This window comes from Plasmodium gaboni, chromosome 12, assembly GCF_001602025.1.
Source record: "Plasmodium gaboni strain SY75 chromosome 12, whole genome shotgun sequence".
NCBI classification, from domain to species: domain Eukaryota; phylum Apicomplexa; class Aconoidasida; order Haemosporida; family Plasmodiidae; genus Plasmodium; species Plasmodium gaboni.
Window position 1 is genome coordinate 1581167 of NC_031492.1, and position 12045 is coordinate 1593211.

Below are 12045 nucleotides of genomic sequence, written 5' to 3' on the forward strand. Positions count from 1 at the left end.
AAAAAAATTTTTTATAATTTAAAAAAAAAAAAAAAAAAAAATTAAATTTATTAAAAAAAAAAAAATTTTTTTTTTTTTTTTTTTTTTTTTTTTAACCCAAAAAAAAATTACGTACTTATTAATTATATATATATAATATATATATTATATGAGAAAAATATATAATTTTGTTTTTAATGAACAAATTTTTATACAGATAAAAAAAATAAATAAGAATATATAAAGAGAAAATTAATAAGAAATTAATACATGTATATTATATATATAAATAAAATATTTATTATATTTTTTTATCAACATTATTATATAAATTTTAGTAAGTTTATTATATTAATATATTATTTTTTTTTAAGTATGATAAAAAAAAAAAAAAAAAAAAAAAGCGCAGGAATATATATATATATATATTAATTTAATATGTATATTTTTTTCTTATATATGATAATTTTATTTTGCTAAAACCAAAAATGTAAATGGGCATTTTGTCATATTCGTATTTCATTCTTTATTTTTTAATCTTTAAATTTATAATTTTTTTTTTTTCTTGTTTTTCATTTTTTATGTTTTGTATTTATTTTATTTAGTTTTTGTTTTCTATATATACGTGCTTTTAATTAAAAAAGATAAGAAAATTGTTCTTTTTTTTTTTTTTTCTTTTACGAGAAATAATATTTAAAAGAGAGAATGATTTAATATTTGGAAACATTTAAAAAACATAGAATAAAAAAAAAAAAATTACATATATATATATATTTTATATAATCATTACGAACAAAAAACATTATTTTGGTTATTTACAAAATAAATGGAACATGCAAAAATTGATTAAATTTTGTCTTTAAGCTTTTTTATGTTTTGTTTGTTTTTTTTTATTTTTTTTATAAAATGCATTTGAAATATATATAATTATGGAGAAAAATATAATATGTACCTATATATATGTGTAAAAAAAAAATAATAAAATGTATGGATACACATATAAATGGATTAATATCATGTATATATATTATAATATTAATCGATAAATATATATGTATAATTTATAACAACAACAATTGCATATTATTCACATGAGTCCATCTATATATATATATATATATATATATATGTCATAATTAATAATTTGATGTCATATAAAAGAAAATTAAATAAAATAATTTCATTTTAACACAGATAATAATTTATACATGCCAAATTATATATATTAAATATATATCTTTAATAAACTATTTTATGCTTGACTATATAAATATATATATATATATATATATATATATATAACACAAATATGCTGAAGTGTTACAAATATGAATTCTTTTTAGTTTATAACTTTTTATTCTTTTTTCGATCTATATGTGTATCTATGAATTAACAAAAAAAAAAAAAAAAAATAAAATAAAATATAAATATATACCAATACAAGAATATCCAGTTTTTATAAATTTCCTGAATATATATAGATATATTTATTTTTATGTATTAATTTTTTTTTTCTCCAAAAAATTTTTGAATAAATATATTATATTAAATTATAAAAAAAAAATGTAGGTTTTTTAATGTTTTAAAATTATATATATATATATATATATATATATATATGTTATATGTATTTGTAATCCCTTTTATTTGATTTTTTTTTTTTCTTTTATTCTTTTTTATAATTTTCTCCATAAATTTTTTTATGTGTTTAAACATACACATTAAAAATTTGAGGAGAAATAAAAAACTATTATGTGCATGCACAAGTCAGGTAAATTTAAATTTTTTTTTTTTTTTTTTTTTTTTTTTTTTTTGTTAATTGTTATATAAATGCCAAAGCAAAGAGGCTTTCGTCCTCAAGGACTTATTGCCCCGATTCAGAGAATTAAATATACTGGGTAAGATATATATATTTTACAACATGATAAATAAACAAACATATATATATATATATATATATATATATATATATCTTCTTTTGTATGTCATATTTTTATGTGGAATATAATTTATTTACATATTTATTTATTTATATTTTTATTATATTGTATTTTTTTTTATTATTTCCAAACAGCCCAACGATACTAGACAAAATAAACCGAGAAAGCAGACCCACATGGGACGATTTAAAAGACAGAATTAAAAATCAGGAAGGATGTAAAATGCTAGAAGAATATGAAAATGCAAAATACGTTGAAGAATTAAATAAAAACAGAGAGGAGAAAATAAAAGAACAAGAAAAAAGGTACATAAAAAAACTGAAAAAAGAATATAAAAAAAAAAAAAAGAAGAAAAATAGTGACGATAGTAATACAACAGATGAAAGTTCTGAAGATGAAGATTCTAAAAAAAAAAAAAAAAAAAAAAATAAAAATAAAAAATACAGTGATGATATGAGCTCTGATGAAATTTCTGATTATGAAAAATCTAAGAAGAGAAAAAAAAAAGAAAAGAAAAGAAAATATAAACATTCCTCAAGTAGCGATGAAAGTATGTCATCTAGTGATAGTTCATCATCAAAAAAAACCAATAAAAAGAAAAAAAGAAAAAAAAATTCATCATCATCCATGAGTTCTTCGAGTGATTCAAATGTAAAGAAAAAACATAAAAAGAAAAAGACAAGTGTAAGTGCTAATTTTATTAAAAAAAAAAAAAAAAATTATATAAATATTTTGCAACTAATAAGTGGGACTATATATATGTATATATAATATATATTATTTATATTTAAAATTTTTTTTTTTTTTTTTTTTTTATAGGATAATGTCAACCCTTTTAAATTATCAAGTTTCTTTAAAATGAAATAAAAAATAAAAAATAAAAAAGTAAATAAAACATATATTAAATGAATAAATAGTCACATATATAATATATATATATTATTATTATTATTATTTTTTTTTTCTTTCTTTTTTTGTTTTATACAGTTTTTAATTAAAAAAATATTAAAATAAAATAGAAAAAAAAAAAAAAAAAAATTTAATTTTTTTAAATAAATTAAAACTTAATTTTTATTTTAATCAAAATGTAAAAAAAAAAAAAAAAATGTTTAATAACAGTTTTTCAAAATATATATATATATATAGTCTTTTTCGAAATGTTCTATATTAATCTAACTCATCCAAATCGTCCTGTTCGAAAAAAAAAAAAAAAATAAATAAATAAATACATACATTATATATGGATGAATATAATTATATATATAATATTTTTATAATGTTTTATATTTTATTTTGTTGAAATTCAAATTATTACCAGTTCATCAATGAATAAGTCACTATTAATTGGAACATCATCTTCTCTTTTTTCTAAATTGAAAGAAAAAAAAAAAAAAATTAAATGTTATATTACATATATTTGTGTAAAAGTATGTATTCAAAATTTAAACAATATGTAATTTTTTTTTTGTTGTTGTTTTTCAATATACACACCATTACCATTTTCTTTTATTTCTCCGTTTACACCATTTTTCTTTTCTGGAGTATCTTCCTTATCTTCCTCATCATCATAAAACAAGTCATCGTATTCGTTCGTATTAGCCGCATTATCATCATCAACAAATAATCTAAAGAAATAAAAAAATAAAATATATATGTGTTATATTGTGGTTGTGATATAACAGTGAAACGATAATTATATAAAAATACAATAGAACAATTTTTTATATATCCAATTTTTTTTTTTTTTTTTGTATTTCTTACGTTGGGTCGTAGGTAAATAATTCTTTTCCTGATAATACATTCGTCTTCGGTTTTTTCTCGACTTTTTCTTTTTGATCGTCTTTTTTTAATTTATATTTATCAGCGTTTTCTTCTTTCCACTTCTTGAACAATTCCAATGTGACTGGTGTACCATTATTTATATATTTCATTCGCTAAAAAAATAACGAGAAAAAAATATTTATTTTTATAATATACAACTTATTATACTTTATATATGATACAAATATGATATACATATAAGTCTTATAGATCTAAAATTAAATACCTCTTCTTCAATAATGTCTTCTATAGGTGTTTCGTCTTTTTCGGCTTCCGTTGGTTCTTGTTTTTTTAACACATAGCCTATAAATATATTCATAAAAAAAAAAACCATCGATATATAAAGGTCAAAATAATATTAGAAACACAAACAGGTAGCTATATATGTTTTATTTAATTATATAAACAAAAATATATTCCTCATCTCATACCTTGTGGTAAGCAATGTTTATATTTACAATTATCTCCTCCATTTGGACAAACCCAAAACCATCCATATTGCTTAAAAAAAAAAATATAAAATAATAAAAAAAAAAAATAAAATGTGGCTTAACTATCTATATATTATCAAAATTATTATTATTTAATTATTTTGTTATTTTATTTGTCTTAATTTATTTACCTTATTTTCAACGGCGTTTAAAAAGAATTTACAAATGATATCAGTTTTATTAACATTTTTGTGCCTAATATTTATAACTTCGTTTAATTTATGTATATCCCATTTATCTATAGTATCATTTTCTTTATCATTTTTGCTATCTCTGATATCAGTATATATATCAATTTTTTGTGCTTCTTTTGACTTTTTAGGATCGTAGGTAGAAGATGTTGTTTCGTTGATTTTTTTAACCTTTTCGGTTTCTACAGAAAAAAAAAAAAAATAAAGACATAAAATGAATGCACATATATATATATATATATATATATTATGTGTGTATATGTGTATCGTTCTATCTTGTAATACACATAATGAATTGTAATATAAAATATATTAATATGTATATTTCTTCATTTTTACTTTGATAAATCGAATTTAATAATAATTTTTGTTGATTTAATTTTTCTTTCTCCTTCTCTTCTTTCCTCTTTTCTTCAGGTTTTCTTTTAGTTTGAAATACTTGTTGCTGAACACCTTTTATATATCTGTAAAAGAGAAATATGAAAGGGATGTAAATATGTAGAACACACATATATATTTTCATATGTTTATGTTTTGTGTTTATATTGTTTTTTTTGTTTTTATTTTTTTATTATTTCAGCCTTTTACCTTTGGACACTTTTACTCTTATTCTTGTTCTTTAATCCAAATGTTTTATCTTCTACAATTTTTTGTTTTTCTTTTTCTAATTTTTTATTGCTTTCTTTTTTTGGAGGCATTTTTTTCTTTAGTATAATTCATTCACATATATATGTATAATAAATATATAAATAAATAAATATATATATATATATTTATTTTAATCTGTATGTCCTACTTAATTTTATTTTTTAATAAATATTTAGATTTTCATATATAATTAGAACGCACATATATATATATATATAGTGTAATATAAAAACACGTCCTAAATATATGAAAAAAATAAACGAAAAACTTTTTTCCTTTTTCTTTCACTTCTATATATTAGGACAGATATTTATTATAATGTATATAATAACTAGATGAATAAAAAAGTACATTAAATGAATAGGTACATTATAGAGTTAGGTGTAGTTATAAACAAAACTGATAAATAAAATAATATACATATGTATTAATATATATATATATATATTATATTTATGAATTTAAAAAATGAATGTGATAAATAAAAAAAATATACATTTATTACAGTTACTAAACTAAACACCTTATGTATTTTTAAACATCATTATATTAATATAATATAATTTTATACATATTATAAAATAAGGCTAGAAAAAAAAAAATACAATAAAAAGTACAATAAAAAAATTAAAGGGGAAAACAGGTATTCTTATTATATATTAAAAAAAAAAAAAAAAAAAAAAAAAAAAAAGAAAAATGTTTTGACATATAAAAAGGATGCATTAAATTGACATAAAAATAAAATAAATATAAATTACATATATATTATAACAAAGTTTTTATATAAAAATAAATATATATTTATATAATATGTAAACCCTTTTTTTTTTGTTTTTTTTTTTTATATATACAAAGTTATATATACATAATAATATATAATATCAATATTATTATTTTTTTTTTTTTTTTTTTTTTTTTATAGATTTATATCAAGTATAAAATTTAACCTAAATTCTTCAAGAATGCAACATTAAAAAAAAAAGATAAATAAATGATAAAAAAAAAAAAAAAAAAAAAAAAGAACAATATTTTAAATAATAATAATAAAATAATTATTATTATATAATATTTATTACTATGTATACATATATATATAATATAATAAATTATTTTAGGCTTACAATATATATATATATATATATATATATATTATATAGGTATTTACCTAATACATTAAAAATATATCTAAATAATTATATTATTATATGTATAAAGAATAATATATTAAAAAGCATATATCTATATAGTATTATATATATAAACAATACTATCATTAATATTTATAAAAATTATCAAATTGAATTATTAGTTTATATTTAATAAAGTTAAGATATTTTTATGTTTAATCTATTAAGATAACATTCATTGAATATTTTTCTTTAATTTTCCTTGTTACTTTTTTTTTTTTTTTTTATGTGCAAATTATAGAAGTTAGTTTTTTTAAGATCCTATGGGACATTTTTATTTGTTTATAAAACAAAAAAAAAAAGAAAAAAAGAAAAAGGTTAATTTTATTCATGCGTGTATATAAAAAAAAAAAAAAAGTCAAATGTTATAATTATAAAGTCATAAATTGAAATACAACATGTCATAATAATATATATATATATATATATATATTTATATAGGTGTATATATTATTTTTTTATGTGATGAGACATAAGTTTGTCATACCATATAATACATTTATTCTATTGAGTTGTAAAGATATTTTTTTAAGAAAATGGATTAACTTAATTTTTTCCTCAAGAAATTATTCCTCTTGTAAGAACATGATAAAAATATCACAAAAAAAAAAGAAAGATATTATATATAATAATAGAAGGAACTGTAATAAATATAATAATGTTAGAAAAGATGAATGTGGAGTTATTAAGACTGAAGATAACACATATAATAGTATATATAATGATAGAATAAATTTATATCTTGGAAATAAAAATATAAATAGAAAGAATCTATTAACATATATTAAGAATCATAAAAAATTGTTATTATATACAGTATGTAAAATATATGAAAAGAAACAATTTAATAAACAACCAAATGATATATTGAATGAATTATCTCATAATATATATGAACATGTGGAAAAAACACAAGATAAATTAAATGCAAGGGAGAGGTTAATATTTTTAAGTTGTATAAATGATAAACATTATGCTGAAAAAATAAATATCATCAAAAGTAACAACAACAATAATAATAATAGTAATAATAATAATAATAAAAATAATATTTTTGATGAAAAAAATGTGTTTCTTTATTTATGTAAAGTTTTAAAAAATAGAAAATATTATTTAGAAGATAATGATATAGTTAATGACATATTATTTTTTTTTGAAAATAAAATTAATATAATGAGAATAAATAATATTTCATTATATTTGTCTAATATATCCTATTTAAATAGTAAAGTTATTATAAAAACCAATATGTTATATTATTTTGTTCTTTATATGTTAAAATATATAAAATATAAAATAAAAAAAAGAATGGATTTTAACAACATTTATCATTATGTCACATTATTAACATCATGTATGAATATATCAAAATTGAAAATGGAAAAAAATGAAAATATAGAATCTTATATAAATCATTTAAATGTCATAAAAATGACAAATAAAAATGAATATTCTTTTGATTCTACTAACTTTTCGAACATGTCTAAACAAAATATAAAGGATAAAAAATATCTAAACGATATCATGTATTCTTCTTTAATTTATAATGATAATAATTTTTATCATTATTTTAATATATATGAACATTTTGAATATAAAGAGGAAAGACACAAAAAAAAAACAATAAATATAACAATGCCATATAAAAGAAAAAATAATAATAATGATAATAATGATCATCTTGATAATACAAATGAAGAAAAAAAAAAAAAACAACAAAATGAAAAACAAAATGATCATAATAATATAAACATTCAAACATTTTACCATATTAATGACGAACTGATTTTTTTAATATATAATATGAATTACATTTTAGTAAATATATTTTTAAAAAAAAAATATACAAGAAAAAAAATACTTGAACAAAATATATTAAAAAATATGACAATTCCAATTATAATACATTATATGTTTAGTTCATTAAATTTTCAAATATTTTCCAATGCATTGTATCTAGAATTAGAAAAATTAATCCTATCAATATGTGATATGAATAAACAATCCTTTGAATTATTATTACCTCCTTCAAATATTATAGAACTTTTACATTTAATGTCTATACATAATAATTTAATCAAATTCGATGAAAACATAGAAAAATTTATTATCAAAAAATTTTTAGATCAATTATTTATAGATAACTGTATATGTTTAAACAAGAAAGATAAAATTATTTTATATATTAGTATATCTAAAATTTTATTTTCTTCAAAGAAAATATATATGGAAAAAATGCATAATATACTAACAAATGAATTTATTAATTTTACTTACCGTGATTTATATTCTATAGTATATGCTTTAAATTGTTCAAAATATTGTGACCTGCCTTTTATTGAATCTCTATTGAGAAATATTTATAAATTAAAACATAAATATTCACAAAATAAATTATTAACAATCATATCGATATTTTATTCATTTCAAGTTAACATGTCCATATTTAATTTACTCATAACATATGCAAACAAAAAGGAGTAACCAAAAAAAAAAAAAAAATAAATAAATAAATAAATATATATATATATATATATTTATATTTATATTGCGTAATAAAATGGTTACATGTTTTATGTAGTAATTTATGTATAAATATTTTTTTGTATATTATATAGCTGATTAATATTTTAATATATATATATATATTTATTTATATTTGTCTATTTTTATAACATTGCAGCATAAATCATATTAAAAAGGAGGAAGAAGATACAAGTGAAGATTACAATCTTAACACAGGTAAGGACTAACAAACAAACATATACAAATAATAATTAATATATATATATATATATTATTAAGTCCTATTTATGTTATTATTTTTATTTTATCTTTTTCTTTTTGAAGGAGCAAAAAAACTGGAAGACGATTTAGAAAACAAGGAAAGAATTTTGAAGGAATTATCCTCACACATAAAGGAAGTAAAATATAAACTACAACATTATATATATATATATATATATATATATATATATATATTTATATATACATATATATTTATTTATTTATATGATTTGCAGGAACCCAACGATAATTTCGTTTTTAATGAAAATGGTAATTTTTTTCTTTTTTTTTTTTTTTTATTAAAAAATATCTTATAATTACTTCAAATTTTGTTTCAATTTCTTTTAAATATATTTAACATGATATATTCTACATATCCATTTTATAGATATATTGGAGTTTAATTCTGATGAAAATAGAATAAAGGATGACACATCCGAAGAAAAGTAATATATTACATATATATAAAAATAATATATGGATAGAAATTTATATTATGTTTCTATTTTTTTATGTATTTTTTCGTTTTATTTACATATGTTGATATTACTATAATATATACATATATTTATTTTGCTGTAAATAAAAACAATACTTTGTCATTTATACATATATGTAGCTTTAAAAATAGAATAAAATAAACCCACAAATATATACATATATATATATATATATATATATATATATATATTTATTTATTCACCTTTGTGATATATATATTTTTTTTTTTTCAGATTTTTAATGGATGACGATGAAATCAAAAAATACATAAAAAGAAAACATAAAAAACGAAAGTCATAATATAAAATGATAAATATTATTTTCATTTATCATATAGTCTAGGATAAGATCTGTCTCTTCGCAAAAATCTATATCATATAAAAACATTTCAAAGGAAACCCCAACTTTTATTTCATTTAAAATTTTTTGTTTTGTTTTGTTTTGTGTGTATATTGTAATTTTATTATTAAATGTTTTGTCATTTATATTTTTTACATTAGAACATATAATATTATTTGTATCATATTCAGTTTCAAGATTTATATGATTTAATTTTTGATTATCATAATCTTTCTTATTTGTTATATTATTTCCATTTGGTTGAATATTTTTTATTTGTTTTATAATATGATTTTGTTTTCTTGTCTTTGTCAATGTCTTATCATAATATCCTTTTCCACTTCCTATTCTGCATCCGAATTTATTATATGCTATTAGAGGAATTAAAAAAATGGTGTCATTATGTTTGTATAAAAAATTAGAGAACTCATAATTTTTTACAACATTTGAGTAATTTAATATGAACTGATTAATTTTTTTATGTGTAGTATAATATATATATGAATAAGGAATAAATATATTAAAATGATATTGAACTAACAAATTATTTTTTATATTAAATGGAAAGAAAATTAAATCTTTTTGATTTGTTGTTATAGGAACAAATAACTGAAAATAAAAATAATCATATAATTGATCTATAATAAATAATATATCTATTTCTTTTTTTGTTGGTAAATATATACATATATTATAATTAGCATTATTATAATTCTCTTCTATATTACAATTATATTTTTGTTCTTTTATATTATTATGATGATTATATATATAAAATTCAAAATTTTCAATATCCTTTTTTATCATATCATCATTTATATTATATTTCTTTAAGTATTCATAACATATATGTGATTCAAGTTTTTTATAATTATATCTATATTTATATATTTTTTTAAAATCAAATTGAATATTATTCTTTTTTTTTTTAACTTCTAAGGAACAAAATAAAATATACAACTGTCTTATAAGATATGTATACAAATAATCTATATACAATATGTCTTCTTCATCTTTATTATATGTAATACATGTTTGAAATGTAGATTGATAAGTATGTAATATTTTGTTATCATTATTAATATTGTTTAAAAAATAAGTTTTATTATCTATAATCATCTTATCATTAACATTCTCATTCTTCATAACAGAATTTGAATTTTGTAGTTGTCTATCCTTAATCCAATATTTGAATGTAATATCCCTTATTTTTTTTGCATTTTGTCTTATCGTTTCTTTTAATTCATTATGGTTACAGTTATTAGATGATTTTATTTTAATATGATTACTTATGTCTATATCAATAATATTATATATATATTGCTTAAGGTCCATAATTATTTATATGCTTACATGATAATATATACTATAGTTTCATTTTTTTTTCTCAACAAAAAAAAAAGAAAAAAAAGAAAAAAAAACAAAAGGGAAAAAAAACAAAAGGAAAAAAGTATGTACATACACAAAATTATTACTATTTATTAGTAAAACAAATAAGCGTATTTAACAAAGTTGGATTAATCACCTCGATATATAAAATAAAAAATATTTATTTACTGTTAAAATAAGTTTATAAGCTTTTAATATTAGTACTAAAATATTATATTAAAAAAAGAAAAGTTACACTTACATATATATTTTTTTTTGCCACCATAAAAAAAAAAATATATGTATATATATATATATATAATTTTATATGAATGTAAAATACAAAATTGATACCACACAATATGTATATATATATATTTTTTTTTATTACAATTGTAAATTATAAGACTAACTATAAATATTTTTATTTTTATAAAGATTCTATATAAATATATACGTCTTTTTTTTTAAATACATAATTATAATATAATAAATATAAGTATATATCACAAAAAGACCCAATATATAAGCGTAATTTTTTTTTTTTTTTTTGAGCATTTGATATATATTAATTGGAAATATTAATATATTAAGTATATTTGTAAAAATATGAATACTTTTCTCTTAAATTTTTTTTGTGTAAAAAAATGCTTTTGTCGCTATTGTTTAAGTTGCAGTTCATTTCGTCAAGGGAGGAAAAATCGGAGGTATCAGTAAATGCATAGCTCGGTTGTGGCACTATATTATTATTATTATTATTATTACGATTATTATTATTATTATTATTTATTAT

General features: G+C 16.9%; 4 protein-coding genes across 4 annotated transcripts; 2 read left to right on the forward strand and 2 right to left on the reverse strand.

Annotated features, from left to right (window-relative positions):
* Positions 1-1809: 1809 nt before the first annotated feature.
* On the forward strand, positions 1810-2786 carry PGSY75_1244700 (hypothetical protein; the record flags this gene model as incomplete). Its single annotated transcript, XM_018787002.1, has 3 exons — positions 1810-1877; positions 2054-2603; positions 2739-2786. The coding sequence occupies 3 exons, from the start codon at positions 1810-1812 to the stop codon at positions 2784-2786; spliced, it is 666 nt and encodes a 221-aa protein (XP_018640867.1).
* A 300-nt stretch (positions 2787-3086) lies between these two features.
* On the reverse strand, positions 3087-5120 carry PGSY75_1244800 (putative cytoplasmic translation machinery associated protein; the record flags this gene model as incomplete). The annotated part of the gene is made up of 9 exons (XM_018787003.1): positions 3087-3110; positions 3235-3287; positions 3411-3544; positions 3681-3853; positions 3967-4043; positions 4172-4241; positions 4363-4604; positions 4762-4886; positions 5011-5120. 9 exons carry the CDS (start codon positions 5118-5120, stop codon positions 3087-3089), a joined length of 1008 nt encoding a protein of 335 aa, XP_018640868.1.
* Positions 5121-6722: 1602 nt separating this feature from the next.
* On the forward strand, positions 6723-9845 carry PGSY75_1244900 (hypothetical protein; the record flags this gene model as incomplete). Its single annotated transcript, XM_018787004.1, has 6 exons — positions 6723-8737; positions 8941-8999; positions 9108-9181; positions 9281-9314; positions 9433-9490; positions 9779-9845. 6 exons carry the CDS (start codon positions 6723-6725, stop codon positions 9843-9845), a joined length of 2307 nt encoding a protein of 768 aa, XP_018640869.1.
* Positions 9840-11219, reverse strand: PGSY75_1245000 (hypothetical protein; the record flags this gene model as incomplete). Its single annotated transcript, XM_018787005.1, has 1 exon — positions 9840-11219. The coding sequence occupies one exon, from the start codon at positions 11217-11219 to the stop codon at positions 9840-9842; it is 1380 nt and encodes a 459-aa protein (XP_018640870.1).
* Positions 11220-12045: the final 826 nt, after the last annotated feature.